This window comes from Candoia aspera, chromosome 7, assembly GCF_035149785.1.
Source record: "Candoia aspera isolate rCanAsp1 chromosome 7, rCanAsp1.hap2, whole genome shotgun sequence".
In the NCBI taxonomy this organism is placed as follows: Eukaryota; Metazoa; Chordata; class Lepidosauria; order Squamata; family Boidae; genus Candoia; species Candoia aspera.
This window is the reverse complement of record NC_086159.1, coordinates 30,399,676-30,421,720: the sequence shown is the minus strand read 5'-3', so window position 1 is coordinate 30,421,720 and position 22,045 is coordinate 30,399,676. Positions and strand designations below refer to the sequence as shown.

The following is a 22,045-nucleotide window of genomic DNA, read 5'->3' as shown; positions in this document are numbered from 1 at the left end:
TCTTGTGTAAATTATTGTACGTGACTGAATCACAATTTTTTTGTAATAAGGACTGCAGATTAGAACAGCTGCTCTTGTATTTGTCTTTACAGAAACAATGCATGAACCAGTAAATCCAAGTTGTTAAGAAGAGCTGTTCAGGAAATAATTAAAATATATTACAATTTACAGATGTGAAGGGCTCCCTGCAAATATTTCTTAAGACCGAAACCAGTTTTCTAGACTGGTTCTTTAAAGCAATATCCTCATTTTCTACTCATCTGCCTGGCTGACAAGAACAGGAATTGTTTCTAGACAAACACACAAGCAGAAAAGTATGCATAGCAAACCATCACTTGGCTGTATGCAAAACTCAAGAGGTGTCCTCTAGATTCAAAGGCTATTCTTCTTGAAAACGAAAACAGAGTGGACGGTGGACAAGTAGAATATGGTAGAGGGCATAAGGTCAGTCATTTCAAGTGAACTGCCAATTATCAAATAATGAATACTGAATGATAAACAGCCAAATGCCCTTACCTTCTGAGTAGATTCCTTCTTTTTCTTATCCTCTTTTTTTCTTTTCTTGTCTTCCATTAACTGTTCTTCCTTTTCTTGCTCCTTCTCTCTGTTAAAGTTTAAAATTAAAACTTATTCCTAGGTATGTGCTCTATTCAAAACAAAAAAACAAAAAACAGAAAGACTAATATATTGCAATACTGACTCTATATTATATAAAATAGAAATGTTTTAAGTAATTACAGGGTTAGCTGCTTTGAATATAAACATTGATATGATTGCTTTATTACCTTCAATTCTACAGCATATTGCCCTATATTCCAAATGTATTATAAGCATGCAGGAAGGAGAACTTACACAGTTCGCAGTTTTTAAAATTCAAATTCTTTTTTAAAATTGGCAGAAGTCCTTGTTGGCAACAGTAATTAGTAGTTATTTTTGTGTGATACGTCTCCATGAATGTATAATACTACCTTCAGGGAAATATATTCCAACAGAAAAGATGGCCCCAACATGACCTTTGGTCCCAGAGAGTCACAAGGATTCTCCTCTTTAACATCTAAATGGCACCACTAAGGTAAGTGATTTTTAATTATTTATGTATTGCTTCAATTCTGTTACATCCTAAAGCAGTTCTTTAAAAAGTAATGATATAAAACAACCGAACAAGCCAGTAAAGCAGAAGAACAGAGAAGGGGCCGTGGGAGAAACCACAGAAAGATGCCTGCACTGAGTCTAACATAACACAGAAAGCAGAATTTTTAAAGCATGCATCTCCACAGAGAAAGTCTACCTCTGTGTTGTTACTCAGGCCCTTTCCTCATGGTTCAGTAAAGTGCTACTCACCCATCCTTGAGCTGGCAGGAAACTTACACCGGCATACATTTCCTGCCAATTCCTACCCTACCTCTATTCTGGCTTATTAGCAGGTGACTGTGCCCTAATTTCAGGTGTGTAATGCATGCCCTCCTTTCTGAATATCACTAGCCAGTGGGAAACAATCTGCCAATAGCATCATTACTTCACCCGGCTGCTTGGAGGATCAGCTGTTGAGCAGATTCCTTTCAAATGGAAACCACTGTGAACGCCCCCTTCAGACAGCCAATCAGGGAGGGGGGTGAAAATAAAGCAGAATGTTCTCTCCCATTTTACTGGGCAACATCCCTCTCCAGGGTATGCTGATTTAGCACCGCACTAAACTTTCTGTCAAAAGGAGGTCAACCAGCAGATGATCATTGGAGTTGCCCAGCCATGAAGAAAAACCTCTCCCACTTTACTGACCAGTCCATCCACATCATGGATTACCTGTCATGTAGGTTTGAGTGTGGGGTTTACTGTTCTTAAGTCTCCCAGAAACCACCAGACAGATGATCTGGAAGTATTGTAGGAAGTAGTGTATACAGTGAGAGAGCTAGTGTGAAAACTCCCCCTCTCCTCAAACAGAATGCAAGGCTGATCCCACCCTATATGATCACCTGACTGTATTACAAATAGCAACTCATATCAGCTTTTGCACACCTTGAAACTGGTAAAGGGTGCTCTTCGCTTACAGGAGATAACACCATTTCAATCCTGGAACAGCTAAGGATAGCTTAAGCTACCTCAGATATGAGTTGAGAATGAGATGGAGGCAATGTCATGGAGGCATAACATGCAGTCTGGGAATGCTCCAGTCATTACCTCAGATGCTTAGATAACAGCAGGAATTAGGGATGCCTTTTTAGTTCAATAGCAGCAGTAACTTACTCATTATTATTTCCATCAAGTATGGAGCCTCAATAACCTTACAGTTCCACATCAAAAGTCAGCAAGAGCAAATTCAACAAGAGCAATTCCATGAGCACAGTCATACTAAATTCTTCCTTCTCCTGTGAAAATGTATTTTCAAAGTTACTTTACTAGGACTTAGCTGACTGAAAGAAAAAACATACATCATAAGGCAACTAAAAACACTTTTCATGGAGCACAGTATACATATGCAGTACCTTATTTTATCTTGCTATGCAAGTTGTTATTTTATATAGAGAGAGAGAAAGGGGGAGGAATCATAAAGGAGAGCGGTATGGGAATCTGAAACTCCTGAGAGATATACAGTAGCATGAATATTTATTCTTTAGCTACAAATTCCCTACTTTTTCCTAGGATTCTACTGCATCTTTGAGATTCAGAGAATTACTTACTTCTTTTGGAAAACAGAGTATGTAGAAAGACTGGAAACCTTACAGGAAGATCTAAGTCAGGTTAAGTAATATTTGTTGCTTCTTAGCAGAAATCCAAAGCAGCCTGCTAACTTCTATCTTTAAGTAGTATATCTGGAATAACCAATATACAGATGGGCTGCCTTGCTTATCTTTTAAATGCGTGTCCATCTTTTCATCTTTACGTTTAAACTTAAACACAATTTAAATAGTGGATGTTCACTGTTTAAATTATAATTATTCAGTAGAACTTTTTACAACTAAATGTAAATACAATTTGCAAGCATTAAAACTATTCCTGTTTAACAATAGTTAACAGCTGCAGGTAATAGAAATGATTTTTTAAAAATCAAGAGCCAATATGTTCGTAGCTCCTTCCACAGGTTTAACAAAGATTACTGGCTCTAGCTGTCCTCAAAGATCTGCTAGAAATAAAGGAAAATTTCAGACAATATTCATAGTGATCTGCTGAGTCCTTGAGAAACATCTTAAGGACTTCATAGAGATGTCATTTTGGAAAGACAATGTACATGAACACACCATGTAGAGAAACTACCCAAAATGAAGAAGGTTCCACTTCAATGAAGCCAGAGCACTCTGATGTTGGAATATGCCAAAATTTACAAAGCTTGCTGCAACTAGTGAGGCAGAAGCGCATGAAGAAGCATTTGTCACCTTACTGTACTGATCTGTCCCATACAGTATTTTAAAATCTACCTTCACAGATCTTTCCTTTTTTCATAGTAATTTCACTAAGAATTACAATTAGAACAAAAACTAATGAACTAAAAAAAAGAATACAAAGAAAAAATAGGTGCAGAAAAAATAGAGAAACAGGAAGAAAAGGCATATATAAAGAAACGACGTCTCCCTTCATCACAAGTATAAACCATATTAGTAACATACCACCTGCTCTTAAAATACAACAAATGATCTCTTTTTCCCATATCCCATCTCTAATCTATAAACAAATCCTTAAAGCTTCATCATTTCAGTCCTGGTATCAGCAAAAGTCCATTTAGGGTTACCAGAGATAACAACGTATCTATTTTAACCTTGATGAAACAAACCAACTTTATATTCCTTCCTTTTACCTCTAACAATCTTGATCTTTAGTCCCTTCAAATAATGCCTTAGAACTTGATTTTTCATTTTTTCTCTATTCCTTATCACAACAATCTTCAAAGCTTTAACAAGCCTCTCTTGTAAAACCAATATAGGAAAATTATCGACACTCTCTTGGTTTGTTATTTGTTGTTATCGTTTTAATTTTTAAGACATTAGCTGGTTTCTTTTGTATGTCCAATGTAACATTTTTTTTCATGTCATTCTGGTAGCCTGTCATTTTTAAATCCACTTTCAAATCAGTCTCAATCTTGTCAGGTAAAACCTGTTCCTCTTCCATAATATCTTTTAAACATAGTCTATCCATTATGGATTACCTGTCATGTAGGTTTGAGTGTGGGGTTTACTGTTCTTTTACACCAGTAAAATAAACTTACGGGTCCATTGTTCAAAAATATCCTTCAATACGTCCAATGTTAAAAATATTTTGCTTCATTCTGTAATAGTTGATTTTGAGTGTTCTTCTCCTTTAATTGTAATCTTTTGTTCCTTCTAGTGTCCAATTTTTAAAGTCTTATCTTATTATATATTTTTAAAAGCATTCAAGACATGTATGGGTAATGTTGCTTTGACTCTCCTAAACAGCAGCAACCAGGCCTGAACACTGGAAATATGGGAAGTGATCTTGTTAATAACACTTAAATGGTATCCAAGCTCAATAAGCAGTGCCAAATATTCCTATGGGGGACTTCTCTGAATTTCTCAGCCTAGATAAGATAGGACTCAACGAAAGAGTTGTCTTGCTGACGGTGACCGTTACAGAATGCTGTAAACTTTTGTGATTTCATGGATTACAGTCCACAAAAACTGATGAATTAATCGATTAACTTTAGTTTTTTCTTCAAAAAACTGACATAGTTAGCCTCTAATAGGATAGTTATCTCAATTTGATTTTATCTCAATAGAACACATATGCAAAATGAATATATAGCTTAAGCTTAGAATTTCAAAGAAAATGCTGTTATTACTGATAGGAGAACTGGCTTTTAAAACCAAGGAATTATTTAAGGGTATGCCTCTTCTAATATATTCTTCCTCCTTTTTAAAACACTGAATATTTTCAAAATATTAGAAGAGGCATACCCTTAAATAATTCCTTGGTTTTAAAAGCCAGTTCTTCTATCAGTAATATTCACTAGTGGTTAAAGTGCTGGACTAGAAACCAGGAATCTGTGAGTTCTAGTCCTGCCTTAGGCATGAAAGCTGGCTGGGTGACCTTGGGCCAGTCACTCTCTCAGCCCAACTCACCTCATGGGGTTGCTGTTGTGGGGAAAATAGGAGGAAGATTAGGTATGTTTGCCACCTTGAGTTATTTATAAAAATAATAAAGGTGGGATAAAAATTAAATAAATATTATGGCCACATCCCCACTATGTGAAATACTTACTTTATATCAAAAGGGAAAGTGTACATATACACAAACATAGCTGTATTAATATAACATCAAAATATTCAGAATAAAAGGAGAAAAAAGGTCTAGAAAATGAAGATATAAATAGAACTCTGAATAATTTGATCAGATTGCTTAAAAGTCTCCTTGTTCTTTATCAAGAACACCAAGTTCTAATACTACAAAATGATGTTCTATTGCTGCAAACCATATAGATATTGTTCCTTCTAGCGTTGTGTATTACTTTTGTTACCATAACTGAAAATTCCAAAGAACTTCTTCCGAATCATTTTTACAGGTAGTCCACATCTCATGATCTCTCATTCAGTGACTGAGGTTATGACATGCTGAATGAGTGGTACTTACGATCAGTCCTTGAAGTTCTGGCTGTCCCAGCACCCTCGAGGTCAAATGACTGCGATCTGGGCACTTGGCAACCAGCTCCCACTTACGACAGTTGCAGTGTCCCATGGTCACATAATCGCCTTTCGCAACCTTCTCTGCTGGCTTCCCACAAGCAAAGTCAATGGAAAAGCTGGCAGGGAAGGTCGCAAGTCGTTCTGGTAAGTCACTCACACTGTTCCCTGCCCAGCAGCAGCCACCCGTGGCCCTGCAGTGCTTCTGGGCCACCTGGGCACCCTCCCCCACCTGGCAGCAGCCACCCCCGGCCCTCCTGCACCTTACCTGCCTGCCTCCAAGCCACCTAGGACTTGCTTAACAACAGCAACAAGGAGCGCCAGGATTGCTGTTGCTAAGCAGTGGTCATGTGATGTGCTTTACAACTGCATCACTTAGCAACAGAAATTCTGGTCCCAATTACCGTTGTTAACTGAGGACCACCTGTAAATTGTGCATAGATCTACCAGATAATTTAAGGAAGAAATACCTGACAGCCAGTTCCAGCCTTTGCCCTCAGAAAATTTCCTCGCTTCACAAAAAGAAACTATTCAAATTCTAATATTTTGTCAATTAACTAATTGTAGCTGCCTCTGGAACTCCCAGGCCAACATGAGTCTTGTCCTGTTACCTGGATCAGCAGCAATATGGCTGCTTTGGTCTTTGCACAGAGGAGGAAAGTGAGCAGGGAAGCAGACAGAGAACAGGTTTTGTGTGGGCTAATGGTCAAAGCAGAGCTGAGAACAGGAAGTACTGAGGGGGTAGATGAATGATGTACAGCTGGCAGGTAAGAAGAGAGATTTCCCTCAAGGAGAGGGAAACAAGAGACTGTGTCATGAGTAAGGATGGCGAGCAGGGGGCTCCCATCCAGACTGTCAAGCGCATGCGTAGCACTGAGGAATTGGTCAGCCATTCAAAGAGACACAGATCGGGACCGCCTTAACCTTTGGGGTTTATATGTCTGGGTTTTCCCACGCTTCTTCAGTTTGTTAGGATTCCTGTTAAGTACTAGCAATAAATATTAGAGACCAGTTCCTTGTCTCAGCGTGTTTCCTGGCTGTTAGGACATCAATCCTAACAAACTCCTACTCCCATCGAAAGAGGGAGGAACAAGAAATTAAGGAGATACGTTTGGAATGTCTTCAGAAAACCAAGAAATGCGGCTCGCCATCCAACAATTGGCAGCAGCCCTGCAACAACACTAACAACAAGTAGATCTCCAAATCAACACATTACAAGCTGCCATGCTACAGCAGTTACAACAACCAGTTCCGATTAACCCACAACTGGCACCAGCAGCAGCAGCAGCAGCTCCGCCAATAGTCTTGAGATCCCAGGGCAGTCTACCAGAGAAATCTGGAGGAGAAGCAGGACAGCTGAGAACCTTTCTCACACAGTGCACTATGTTCTTCGACAGCAGACCAGCAGAGTTCCCCACAGACAGAACCAGAGTCACCTTCATCCTAGGACTGCTAAAGGGACCAGCAGCCAAATGGGCTATTCCCATGGTGGAGAACAACGACCCGATTCTCAACGACTACCAGAATTTTTTGGCAGGGTTCCGAGCACACTTTGACGACCCGATCAGAGAGGCCACGGCCAGCCGAGAGATTCGGAAGCTCAAGCAAGGTAACAAGAGGGTGGGAATCTACATTGCTGATTTTAAGTTGTTAGCAGGAGATCTGGACTGGAATGAGAGTGCATTAAAAGACCAATTCAAACAGGGGCTGGATGAAGAAATTAAGAATGAATTGGTGCGCCAGGGAACACCAGCTACTTTAGAAGCCCTATATCAGCTATTGGTGGTCATAGATGCCAGACTAGAAGAGCTCAGGCAGATGCAACTGGGGAGAAACAGGACCCTCAGAGCGTTTTCAGGATTTCCAGCTCTCTCCGTAGTATCCTCTCACTCAGCACAAGAGGAGCCAATGCAGATTGGGGCAAGCAGGAGACTGATTTCCGAGACTGAGAGGCAGAGAAGGAGAGAGAGAGCCCTCTGTTTCTACTGCGGAGCCCAGGGGCACATGGTGAGAGCTTGCCCAGCGAGAGGCCAAGCAACTCCAGTAAGAGCCCCAAGGCAAGCAGCTGAAACAGGAACCAGCTCCGCCTCTGCTTCCAACCAGGGAAACTCCAGCGGTCTCCCTCCACAGAGCTCAGCAGGGAGACCATCAATCAATTAAGGAGGGCTCATTCCAAAGATTCCAGGCAAGCCTTTTACTACTTACCCGTACTCATACACGTCAATCCAGAGCACCAGGTCAAGCTAGAGGCCATCGTGGATTCCGGAGCTTCAACCAATTTTATTGATGTGCAGACCGTACAGGACTTCAACATCCCGACCAGTTAATTGCCATGCCCCATAGAAGTGGAGACCATTGACGGCCAGCCACTCAAGGCAGGGCTGATTAGAAGGCTCACAGAACCAGTGCAACTGACAATGGGAGACCACACTGAGTGGATCCAGCTTTATGTTACTGCATCGCTAAATGTGCCAGTAATCCTAGGCACGCCTTGGCTGAGGATCCACAACCCGTTGCTGAACTGGACTACAGGAGCAATCTCCTTCCCAGCTAAGGAATGCCAGCACCACAAGATTCAAGCCGCTCCACGCTCTCCAGCAACCAACGCAGTCACAGTAGCAGGGGGAGTCCACTTGCCAGCCAAGTATGCAGATTTTGCAGACGTTTTCAGCGAACAAGAGGCCACAGCACTACCCCCCCATAGGGACTGTGACTGCACCATTGAGTTGATACCAGGAGCCAAGATTCCAGCAAGGAAACAATATCCCATGTCTCCCAAGAAACTAGCCACCTTAAAGGATTACTTGGACTCCAATCTCCAAAAGGGTTTCATCCGACCATCTACTTCCCCAGCGTCTGCTCCTACCTTCTTCGTACCAAAGAAGCCTGACCCGTTGGCACCTGCAACCCAGGAGACACCCATGAGAGTGGTCCACGACTTCAGTTTTTTAAATAAACAAACAAAAAGAGAATCCTATCCTCTGCCCTTAATCTCGGATCTGCTAGATCGCTTACAGAAGGCACGCATTTTTACCAGGTTGGATCTCAGGAGTGCGTACAATCTGATCCGGGTGAAAGAGGGGCACGAATACCTGACTGCTTTCGACACCAGGTTTGGAAAATTTGAGTACCTTGTTATGCCCTTTGGCTTGTCTAATGCAGGAGCCATATTTTCCCGATTTATGAATCAAGTTTTCTCTGATTTACTAGATAAGTATCTGGTCGTTTATCTAGATGACATATTAATTTTCTCTGAGGATGCTACAACTCACGTAACCCATATACGTAATGTCTTGCAAAGACTGAGAGAGAACAGGCTGTTCGCCAAGCTAGAGAAGTGTGCCTTTGATTTAACTGAATTACATTTCCTGGGCTATAAGGTCTCACTTCAGCAAAGGATCGTTACCTTGTCGTGGTGCTGGAGCTTGAGCACCTCAATGATGCCATGAGCTAAACCGTGAAGGGCCACCCAAGACGGGAAGGTCATGACAGAGAGGTCAGACTAAATGCGATCCCTGGGGAAGGTAATGGCAACCCACCTCAGTATTCTTGCCGTGAAAACTAAATGGATCAGTACAACCAGAGATATGTCGGTATACCATCAGAAGATGAGACCCCCAGGTCGGAAGATGGTCAAAATGCTACTGGGGAGGAACAGAGGATGAGCTCAACTAGCCCCAGACGTGATGACGCAGCTAGCTCAAAGCCGAAAGGACGGCTAGCGGCCGACGGTGCTGGTGGTGAACGGCGAATCCAATGTTCTAAGGATCAACACACCATCGGAACCTGGAATGTAAGATCTATGAGCCAGGGCAAATTGGATGTGGTTATTGGTGAGATGTCAAGATTAAAGATAGACATTCTGGGCATCAGTGAACTGAAATGGACTGGAATGGGCCACTTCACATCAAATGACCACCAGATCTACTACTGCGGACAAGAGGACCACAGAAGAAATGGAGTAGCCTTCATAATTAATAGTAAAGTGGCTAAAGCAGTGCTTGGATACAACCCAAAAAATGATAGAATGATCTCAATTCGAATTCAGGGCAAGCCATCTAACATCACAGTGATCCAAATATACGCCCCAACCACAAATGCTGAAGAAGCTGAAGTAGAGCAGTTCTATGAGGATCTGCAGCACCTACTGGACAACACGCCTAAAAGAGATCTTATTTTCATCACAGGAGACTGGAATGCTAAGGTGGGCAGTCAAATGACACCTCGAATTACAGGTAAGTATGGCCTGGGAGAACAAAACGAAGCAGGACACAGGCTGATAGAATTTTGCCAAGACAATTCACTCTGCATAACAAACACTCTCTTCCAACAACCTAAGAGACGGCTTTATACATGGACTTCACCAGATGGACAACACCGAAATCAGATTGATTACATCCTTTGCAGCCAAAGGTGGCGGACATCTGTACAGTCAGTAAAAACAAGGCCTGGAGCTGACTGTAGTTCAGATCACGAACTTCTTCTTGCACAATTTAGGATCAGACTAAAGAGATTAGGGAAGACCCACAGATCAGCTAGATATGAGCTCACTAATATTCCCAAGGAATATGCAGTGGAGGTGAAGAATAGATTTAAGGGACTGGACTTAGTAGATAGGGTCCCGGAAGAACTCTGGACAGAAGTTGGCAGCATTGTTCAGGAGGCGGCAACAAAATACATCCCAAAGAAAGAGAAAACCAAGAAGGCAAAATGGCTGTCTGCTGAGACACTAGAAGTAGCCCAAGAAAGAAGGAAAGCAAAAGGCAACAGTGATAGGGGGAGATATGCCCAATTAAATGCAAAATTCCAGAGGTTAGCCAGAAGAGATAAGGAATTATTTTTAAACAAGCAATGCGCGGAAGTGGAAGAAGACAATAGAATAGGAAGGACAAGAGACCTCTTCCAGAAAATTAGAAACATTGGAGGTAAATTCCAGGCAAAAATGGGCATGATCAAAAACAAAGATGGCAAGGACCTAACAGAAGAAGAAGAGATCAAGAAAAGGTGGCAAGAATATACAGAAAACCTGTATAGGAAGGATAACAATATGGGGGATAGCTTTGACAGTGTGGTCGGTGAGCTAGAGCCAGACATCCTGAAGAGTGAGGTTGAGTGGGCCTTAAGAAGCATTGCTAATAACAAGGCAACAGGAGACGACGGCATCCCAGCTGAACTGTTCAAAATCTTGCAAGATGATGCTGTCAAGGTAATGCATGCTATATGCCAGCAAATTTGGAAAACACAAGAATGGCCATCAGACTGGAAAAAATCAACTTATATCCCCATACCAAAAAAGGGAAACACTAAAGAATGTTCAAACTATCGAACAGTGGCACTCATTTCACATGCCAGTAAGGTAATGCTCAAGATCCTGCAAGGTAGACTTCAGCAGTTCATGGAGCGAGAATTGCCAGACGTACAAGCTGGGTTTAGAAAAGGCAGAGGAACTAGAGACCAAATTGCCAATATCCGCTGGATAATGGAAAAAGCCAGGGAGTTTCAGAAAAACATCTATTTCTGTTTTATTGACTATTCTAAAGCCTTTGACTGTGTGGACCATAACAAATTGTGGCAAGTTCTTAGTGGTATGGGGATACCAAGTCATCTTGTATGCCTCCTGAAGAATCTGTATAACGACCAAGTAGCAACAGTAAGAACAGACCACGGAACAACAGACTGGTTTAAGATTGGGAAAGGAGTACGGCAGGGCTGTATACTCTCACCCTACCTATTCAACTTGTATGCAGAACACATCATGCGACAAGCTGGCCTTGAGGAATCCAAGGCTGGAGTTAAAATCTCTGGAAGAAACATTAACAATCTCAGATATGCAGATGATACCACTTTGATGGCTGAAAGTGAAGAGGAACTGAGGAGCCTTATGATGAAGGTGAAAGAAGAAAGTGCAAAAGCTGGTTTGCAGCTAAACCTCAAAAAAACCAAGATTATGGCAACCAGCTTGATTGATAACTGGCAAATAGAGGGAGAAAATGTAGAAGCAGTGAAAGACTTTGTATTCCTAGGTGCAAAGATTACTGCAGATGCTGACTGCAGTCAGGAAATCAGAAGACGCTTAATCCTTGGAAGAAGAGCAATGACCAATCTTGATAAAATAGTTAAGAGCAGAGACATCACACTGACAACAAAGGCCCGCATAGTTAAAGCAATGGTGTTCCCTGTAGTAACATATGGCTGCGAGAGTTGGACCATAAGGAAGGCTGAGCGAAGGAAGATCGATACTTTTGAACTGTGGTGTTGGAGGAAAATTCTGAGAGTGCCTTGGACTGCAAGAAGATCCAACCAGTCCATCCTCCAGGAAATAAAGCCAGACTGCTCACTGGAGGGAATGATATTAAAGGCAAAACTGAAATACTTTGGCCACATAATGAGAAGACAGGACACCCTGGAGAAGATGCTGATGCTAGGGAGAGTGGAAGGCAAAAGGAAGAGGGGCCGACCAAGGGCAAGATGGATGGATGATATTCTAGAGGTGACGGACTTGTCCCTGGGGGAGCTGGGGGTGTTGACGACCGACAGGAAGCTCTGGCGTGGGCTGGTCCATGAAGTCACGAAGAGTCGGAAGCGACTAAACGAATAAACAACAACATAAGGTCTCAACAGAAGGCATATCTATGGATCCTTCTAAGGTCCAGGCAATTCTCTCTTGGCCACCTCCCCGAAATGTTAAGGAGGTCCAAAGATTGTCAGGATTTTATAATTTCTATAGGCGTTTTATAAAACGCTATAATGATCTTGCTAGACCCCTCACACAGCTTTTGAAGAAAGGAGCAAAATTCATTTGGGGGGAGAGACAGCAAGCAGCCTTCCAAGAATTTAAGCAGCTCTTTGCATCCCAGCTGCTGTTAAGACACCCTGATCCCACGAAGCAATTCATCATGCATTCAGATGCTTCAGATATTGCCATTGGGGCAGTGTTATTGCAATATACAAACAAAGCCGAGAATACATTGCTTCCTTGTGCCTTTTTTTCACGCCTACTCTCACCAGCAGAGACAAACTATGATGTTTTTAACAAGGAGTTGCTGGCAATTAAAGCAGCATTCCAAGAGTGGAGGCACTGGCTAGAAGGGGCGACCTTTCCTGTGAAAGTTTGCACCGATCACAAGAATTTACAGCTTCTACAGAACACCAGATCCCTCACCCCACGTCAGATCAGATGGAGCCAGTTTTTCTCCCGTTTCAATTTTGTTATTTCTTATGTGCCTGGGGCGCAAAACTGCTTGGCAGACGCCCTGTCTCGATCCTTTCAGGCAAACCCCCCCACTCACCAGGAAGTACAGGCTGCTATATTACAACCTCACAACTTTGATCAGTCTATGAGGGGGAGCCAGACAGAGACTTTAGCAGCAGGCAGACAAGCAGACGACCTATTTACAAGAGTCAGAGCTCAGCAGCAACAGGACCCATATGCCAGGGCCAGGATGGATGACCTCCAGAGGGCCCCGCAAGACACTGCCTCCCCATTCAATGTGGAGGCAGGAATCCTCTGGCATAGTGGGCGATTGTATATTCCCCCTTCATTGAGGGAAGAAGTACTGAGACTGTGTCATGACCACCAAACGGCAGGCCATGGAGGCGTTTTCAAAACTCTCCATAGAGCTCTGAGAGACTACTGGTGGCCTAAGATGGTTGCAGACATTAAGGGTTACGTTGCTTCTTGTCAGACCTGCAGACGAGCCAAGCCTCTCCCAGGGAAGCCCACAGGACTCTTGCAACCCCTACCCACCCCCAGTAGGCCTTGGGATACTATCTCCATGGATTTCATCACTGATTTACCCCCGGTCCAGGGGCTGACTTCCATACTGGTGGTGGTGGACCTTTTCACAAAGATGCCACATTTTATTCCTTGCAAGGGCCTCCCATCTGCACCAGCCACAGCGCAGTTGTTCATAGACCACGTTTTTAGGTATAGAGGCATGGTGAATCACTTGGTGAGTGACAGAGGCCCACAGTTCACTTCCAGGTTCTGGAGGGCCCTTTTCCAGTCATTAGGGGTCCAGATCCACCTGTCATCAGCGCATCATCCTGCCAGTAATGGGCAAGCCGAGAAAATTAACCAGTGGTTACAGCAGTATCTCAGGTGTCACACCACTTATCGGCAAGACAATTGGCCAGCCCTGCTGCCCATGGCAGAATTTACTTATAACAACTCTGTACAGTCGTCTACCCAGATGTCTCCGTTCCAAGCACTCTACGGGGTTAACCCTCAGGTGTTGCTCACCTCCTCCCAGCAGGGAACTGTCCCAGCCGCGGCTGATTTTCTTAAAGAGCAACAAGCCGCACAGGAGTTGTTAAAGGAGCAGCTGAACAGGGCAAAGAGTGCTTACAAGAGGGCGGCAGATGCTCACAGACAGGAGGGGCCAGCGATTGCAGTAGGAGACAAAGTGTGGCTCTCTACCAAGTTTTTGATCTCTACCAGACCCTCCAAGAAGTTGGACTCTAAGTTTGTCGGCCCTTTCACTGTGGCGCAGCAGATAAATCCAGTGGCTTATCGTTTACAGCTCCCACCATCCATGAAGGTCCATCCAGTGTTTCACAGAGCCTTGCTAGCCAAAGACCCTCCCCCAAGTGCCTTGCGATCGCAACTGCCCCCCCCCCCACCTCCAGTAATTGTGGAGGGAGAGGAGGAGTACGAAGTGGAGGAAATTCTGGACTCTAGGAGGAGGGGAAGGGACATCCAATATTTCATACACTGGAAAGGGTACCCTGAGGAAGAGCGCACGTGGGAGAATGCCAGAGATGTGCATGCACCAGCACTGGTTCATCGTTTTCATCAGCTTTTCCCTCACAAACCCAAGCCTCGCACTCTACCAGAGATTCCTCTTTTGGCTGAGCAGGCCGAAGAAGCCCAAGCAGAAGAGTTCGTGTGTATTTCCCCCCCCCCCCCCGCCTGAAGCCTTCACTCCAGTTACAGAGGAGGCGGGGGAACCGCAGCCCTCCACCTCGGGCTTGCATTTCCCAGGGGGGAGGGGGGCTGACCTTTCTAACTCTCTAGATGTTTTCCAGCAGCAGCCACCTGGCCCAGAGGTGTTATCTGACTTGGAGGGCAGCGCTGCTTCGTCCTTGGAGGAGTTGTCCTTTGAAGACTTTCCATCGTTGCCCAGTTCCCATGGGACTTTAGAAGCAGACGGCACATCTTATCAAGACTCTGGAGGGGAGGGGGCTGAAATGGAATGTGAATCTGGAGGGGAGGGTGATGTCATGAGTAAGGATGGCGAGCAGGGGGCTCCCATCCAGACTGTCAAGCGCATGCGTAGCACTGAGGAATTGGTCAGCCATTCAAAGAGACACAGATCGGGACCGCCTTAACCTTTGGGGTTTATATGTCTGGGTTTTCCCACGCTTCTTCAGTTTGTTAGGATTCCTGTTAAGTACTAGCAATAAATATTAGAGACCAGTTCCTTGTCTCAGCGTGTTTCCTGGCTGTTAGGACAGACTGTGTGTAGGTAGAGCAGAGGTCCACCAAAATTTAGCACCTTTTTGGAGGATTCCAGAGGCATACAGGGCTGTGTATGCATCTGAACTAAACAAGACTGCTTTAACCATACATAAAAACCGCCTGCAACAGTAAGCTTTCTTCAATATTACTACCACAGCATCACAGAATGAGAACAGAAACTTATAATCATGTTTGATCATATTCAAAAACTTCAGTTGTTTCCACGTAATGTCAAAGTTGATGATCAAGCTTAAGTCTTTAGTGTCTTACAAGGCTCTGTAGATGGATCAAAGCTGCTGTAAAACTATCATTATTGATACCACTGTGCAGAGTTACAAGTGCTCTGAAGGTCAAGATTCATCAACCAATGATCTGTTGTTGTCAACAATTTCTAAGACAGACACAAGCATTCAAAACTGGTTGACAGTGTACCTGACTTTGCAGAAAGAATGCCAATAGAGCAGAATACTCTTTCTCCCATCTCTCTTAGTGTGGTGTTGGGTAAGAAGAGATTGAATTCATTGAACAACTGTTTTAAGGACACAGGCTAGATTTATGTGATTTTTTTAAAGATTAAATTAGAAATGATACATTCTTTTCTATTAGCTGATTCATTGATACCATTTTTGGACTAGAAGAACTACAGGGAAGCTAGAAGGTAACATTCATGCCTTTCTCTAAATTAGCACAGATTCCTCCCAATATGCATGCTTCAGTAAATAGGAAGAGATCACATGGTGTCTAGCAGAGTCTATAAAGTTTTACAAGGGACAGCAGCTCTTTCAGGAAATAGAAAGCCTGTCCTAACAAGGAGAACATAAAGGAGCACAAATGTTAGCAGAAAACAGTGTAAGGTGATAATAAAGAATACAAAATAGTATTAAAAACAACTTAAGCTCATGGTTAAAAAAAAGGGGGGGGGGTTGGTAAGAATTTTAAACATATTTAAATCAGAAAACCAGCCAGAGAAGTGGCTAACCTATATTTCATTTAATAGACAAGCTGCTTCCATGACTGGTTTTCTGAATGAAAGGATGATTTGATCATTTGGGGAGGGAATGGTCATTTGAGGATGATACGGAGATTGCAGAGAAAATGAGCTAATTGTTTGCATCTGTCTTTACTACAGAAGATACAAACCAGATACCTGAACCTGTATTGATTTTCTTAAGGAAAGTTGAACAACTAAAGCAAACTGAGATAATAAGATATTTTAGGACATCTTGAAAAACTATGCTTGTAACAAATAATTGGGCCTGATGGCACCCATCCAAGAATTCCTAAAGAACTCAAATATGAAATTGTAGACCTAATAGCAAACAAACAAACAAAAATAATTTGTCACTAAAATCAGGCTCAGTATCAGAAGTTTGGAAGATATCCAATGTGAATACCAATTTTTAAACAGAAACCCAGGGGAGATAAAATTATAAACCAGTCAGCTTAATGTCTGTTCCAGACAAATGACAGAAATGGTAATCAAAGAAAAAAAATCTAGATACCTAAAAATAACCTTGCTGAAAGAAAATCAGCATGGATTCTACAAAGGTAAATCCTGCATCAACAACCTTTGTGTTTTTAGAACTCATGGATGGAGGAGACCTTGTTGACATTGTAATTTTTTGACAAAGTTGCTCATCGAAGTTAACTTAGCAATAATGGTCTTGATTTATAGGTGAATTGGTGAAGATTGCAGATGATACCAAAGTATTCAAGGTGGTAGAAATGATTGCAAAAATGGTTTTAGCAGTTGAATGTTCAGAAAATTCAATGGTCCAGAGACCTTTATATGATTAGGGATCACACTATTTTAAAGGCTGCATTCTCCTTTACTAATCTCCCAGGCTTTAAGAATAATCTAAAGCAAACACATTTTTAAAAAGTCAGTTAACTAAAAGTAGAACTGGATGCTTCCTATCTTTTCCATACAGATATGCCAGAGGAGAGAGGAACATGAGATTATTATTGCTGATGCACACTGGATAACTGAGAAAGCCAAAGAATATCAAAAGAAGTCACTATTTGCTTCATTGATTATAGCAAGGCCTTTGATTGTGTTGATCCCCGTCAAGCTGTGGAAAATGCTCAGAAAAATGGGAATCCCAGAATATCTCATTGCCCTCATGAGAAACTTATATACAGGTACAGAAGCCACAAATACAGGCAGAACATGGTGAAATTGACTGGCTCCATGTTGGCAAAGGAGTGCGCCAAGGCTGCATACTCTCCTCTTATTTATTCAACTTATATGAATATATATTAAGAGAAGTTGGATTGGAAGATGAGCGTGGTTTTAAAACTGGAGGAAGAAACATCAATAACCTATGCTATGCTGATGACACTACCCTGATAGCCAAAAATGCAAAGAATCTGCAATAAAAGTCAAGAAGCACAGTGAAAAAATGGGACTAAAATTAAATATAAAGAAGACCAAACTAATGACAACAGGTAGAACAATCACCCTTAGAAGATATCGAAATGGTGGATAGCTTCTGTCTTTTAGGATTAATCATCAACAATAAAGGAAGAAATAGTCAAGAAATGTGCTGCAAACTAGCACTTGGTAGAGCAGCCATGAAGGCCCTGGAAAAGATATTCAAATACCATGATGTGCCTATACCTACAAATATCAGAATCGTGCAAGCCATGGTATTCCCTGTGACACTCTATGGAAGGAAAAGTTGGACTTTGAAGAAGCAAGATAGGAAGAATATTGGTGCTTTTGACCTTTGGTGTTGGAGAAGACTTTTGAGAATACTTTGGACAGCCAAGAAAACAAAACAATGGATCATCAAACAAATCAACTCAGAGTTCTCACTTCAGGCACAAATGACCGGGCTCAAATTATCCTACTTTGGACACAATATGCAATGACCTAAATGTCTGGAGAAGGCTCTAATGCTGGGAATGGCAGAAGGAAAGAGAAGACGGGGACAACCAGCAGCAAGGCGGACTAGGTTAGGGACAGATCATCATGGAGAATGTGGTTGCTAACAATTGATAATGACTTGATGGCGCACAATCAATCAATTTAAACCTAAAAGGCATTTCTATTTTAGTATGGGTTTATTACTATCAGAGATGTTGGGAACCTCTTTGATAAAATGCAGGATAAAATGATTTAAAAATACACATGCATAGTTATGGAATACCGTTTATGTCGTAGATTATAAGCTTTAGAGCTGACTTTATCAGAGACCATAAACTTTCCATGGGTTTCTACTAATTAACTTAGGTATTCTGTAATCTGTGAAGTGCAGAGCATGGCAAAATATTTAAAACACTAAAGGAAGTTACCTTAGATAAGATGCTTTACCATTTGTGTTTATCTGTGAGAGAGAGGAGAAACAGAAGATTTATGGGAGGTTGTTAAAAGATGCCAGGTTAATCCTCCCCTCTTTTGTTAAACTTGTTGTTTATTCGTTTAGTCGCTTCTGACTCTTCATGATTTCATGGACCAGCCCATGCCAGAACTTCCTGTCAGTCGTCAACACCCCCAGCCCCCCCAGGGACGAGTCTGTCACCTCTAGAATATCATCCATCCATCTTGCCCTTGGTCGGCCCCTCTTCCTTTTGCCTTCCACTCTCCCTAGCATCATCTCCAGGGTATCCTGTCTTCTCATTATGTGGCTAAAGTATTTCAGTTTGGCCTTTAATATCATTCCCGCCAGTGAGCAGTCTGACTTTATTTCCTGGAGGATGGACTGGTTGGATCTTCTTGCAGTCCAAGGCACTCTCAGAATTTTCCTCCAACACCACAGTTCAAAAGCATCGATCTTCCTTCTCTCAGCCTTCCTCATGGTCCAGCTCTCGCAGCCATATGTTACTACGGGGAACACCATTGCTTTAACTATGCGGACCTTTGTTGTCAGTGTGATGTCTCTGCTCTTAACTATTTTATCGAGATTTGTCATTGCTCTTCTCCCAAGGATTAAACGTCTTCTGATTTCCTGACTGCAGTCAGCATCTGCAGTAATCTTTGCACCTAGGAATACAAAGTCTTTCACTGCTTCTACATTTTCTCCCTCTATTTGCCAGTTATCAATCAAGCTGGTTGCCATAATCTTGGTTTTTTTGAGGTTTAGCTGCAAGCCAGCTTTTGCACTTTCTTCTTTCACCTTCATCATAAGGCTCCTCAGTTCCTCTTCGCTTTCAGCCATCGAAGTGGTTAAACTAATTTGTTAAACTAATGATTATATAAATGAACTTGAATATAACAAGACTTCCTATATACAGTGCAGTTACTCTGTTTACAAAATATTGCACATTTATCAAAGAAAGCCACCAGGCAAAAGGCTGGTAATTTCATGGAAAGAGTAATGATTCAAGGTAAAGGGAAACCATCAAAAGTCCCCAAAGACTGAAAACAGGTTTCCACTTTGCTATGTTAGTAAATGATTATCAATTTAAAATGCGAACTAAAACCTACCAATTTTCTGACAAAAAAATGAAGTGTTGAACTGATACATTTGAAAATCTGCATACACTGTACAGAACAGTAATAAATTTCACTAACTTTTAAAGTAGCCTATAACATACTTCACATAGTCTGAAAATATAAAATTGAAGGATTACCCAAATGTTCTATTAGAAAATAACATTTGTACATAATTTAGCATTATCTCTACAAGAAAATGAATTTCTAACTAAATTTAGGGTTATAAACACTTGAGTCTAGAGAACAAAGTTAAGTGATTTAAAAATTTCAGCAGTTGGTAATTAAAAGGATAAACTCAATTATGATGAGTTGTCAAATTCCCAGTTTCTTGGAAACAACTAAACACCATTGTTTTAGTTCATCCTCTCAAACATGGGGCCTCTCAGAGATGTACAAGATTAGAAATTCAATATATCTACAGGGTACAAGTAGCAAAAAGCTGGTTTAAGTAGAAACTAAGCATACGGGAATTCCTAAAAGAAAATTCAAAGTTCTCAAGATGCCCATCTGTTTAACTGTGCTTACAATTGCTTGCTTAACTTTCAGTTATTTTAAAGAAAGCAAAAGGAAGCCATCAATGGAAAGGAAACCGATTATTAATTTGAATTGTGATTCAAGTAATGATGAGCTGAGGGCAACTATAATTTCCCCTACTAATTAAGCCTAAAGGAACTTTAATTGTAACGGTAATTAAATTGCATACTGTCACAACTACCAAGGCTCCCTTCTTTTCAAATTAGTATTTATTTTATTTTTTTCTACCCTATCTTGATCTAGAAAGCAACAGAGTCCAGTTCAACTCTAAAGGAAGAGTAGTAAGCCAGTTGAGATTCTCAGACTTTATTATACTGTGACCCCCTAAAATCATTGAGGATGTAATCTCCCTCAGATAAAAAATGAACATGGCAAAAGAGCAAATGGCAGAACAAAGGACCTTTTTAGATCACCCAGTTATTGTTTATAAAGCATTTTAAGAAGTCCATTTCTTCAGCCCTTTTCCTGCCTTCCTCTTATAATTCTATGCCTTTGACACATTTTTTATTAGAATCATGGGGCAACAACTTGGCCTCCGATACCCTGCAAAGCTCAGAGACACTGAAGGCCCTATTAATCAAAGTCAGTGCAATAAACAGTAGCCAGCCTGGGAAAGTGGGGAAGGTCAATGCCAAGTTGAGCTGCTCTTCCTTTTTCCCTTCCAGTAGTCTACTCTGAGCATCATGATAATGCACAAACCTCTTCAGTTTACTATCCCAGCTCATAGTTGTTTTGCCATCCATTCACTTATATAACATTACATTGTTGAAAAGAAAGTTATATGGCAGGTAAAGAGAACTACAATTTATAGCTCCATCACGTAGACTTTTTTTTAAAAAAAACCTTGAAACAGAGAGGCGGCAAAATACACTAAATATACATGCACATGCATGTGTGCATGCAGGGTCCTCTCTATCCAAGTGAAAACTTCCTAAAGGAATGCTGGGGCTGTAACCCTGTAGATACATTTCCTTTTTTCTCTGATGGAAGTAATCTGTGAAAATCCTTTCACACTTTCTTGTGGTCACCTGGGATGGGTTGTGACCCACCTAAGGCAGGATGAGAACTCACTGTCTCCTGATTTCTAGCCTGGTGCCTTAACCACTACACCAAACTGGCCCTCATACATTTGCTTAGAGCATGGGAAATAAAAGATGAGCTTCAATTCAAGTACAGGATGGAAAATATAATTTAACAAATATAACAGACCTGGTAGGATGATTCTCATGACTGGGGTATAAACTGGGGTATAAACTCATGAGCTGAAGAGTATAAACTGTTCAAAACAAACGTAACTATTGTGAGTGGGTATATTTCTCTTCAAAATGTCTACATCCTCACAGAAATTTACCTGGATGAACTTAACATTGCTAAAATAGCTGGGTTAAAATAAATGGAATGGTCTGCTTTGCTGACACCTTTCTTCTTCACATGGTGGAAAAAAAGCACAAAATGATTTTTCAGTATGTTTAAGATAAAGGGGAAAAAACAGTATACCAGCTGCTCAATGGAAAAATAGTAACAGACAATGAAAGGCAGGATTCCTATTTTAACAGACTTTTCTAAGAAGAGGATGTGTATACCTCAGGAAAAATTGAAGGATAAGATTTCAGCTCAAATTTCATAGCAGGATATGCATGGAATACCAATGTTCTTTGAATGATTTTAAAGCTTCAGTTCTGGGCAAAATGCTTTGAGGATTCAGACAAACTGTAATGGGGACGATAAAAGGCAATGGGACAAACAAGGGACTGGAAACTACATCTTGCAGGGAGAAATTGAAAGCAAACTGACAGGGACAGGTTTATTATTTTTTTTAAAGATTAGGACCATCAAGATCTTTTCATTATTAAACAAATTAGCCATATTAATGGTATCCATAAAACAGGCAATCTACAGTATGAAATGCTTTTAACAAGGAAATAGCATTTTGTAATTTTAATCTTAACAGATCCAATATCATCTCACCTGCTCTATATTAGCTTCATA

The 22,045-nt window shown here is 41.5% G+C and overlaps 1 protein-coding gene across 3 annotated transcripts in view; it reads right to left on the bottom strand.

Moving 5' to 3' along the window:
* The window catches only part of TNRC6B (trinucleotide repeat containing adaptor 6B), a 133,401-nt gene that overhangs the window by 68,352 nt on the left and 43,004 nt on the right, over positions 1-22,045 (bottom strand). For all 3 annotated transcript variants that reach the window (XM_063308035.1, XM_063308036.1, XM_063308037.1), the window contains one exon: positions 517-604. In XM_063308035.1, coding sequence (XP_063164105.1) covers positions 517-604 — 88 coding nt within the window. The remainder of the gene's footprint in view (positions 1-516; positions 605-22,045) is intronic.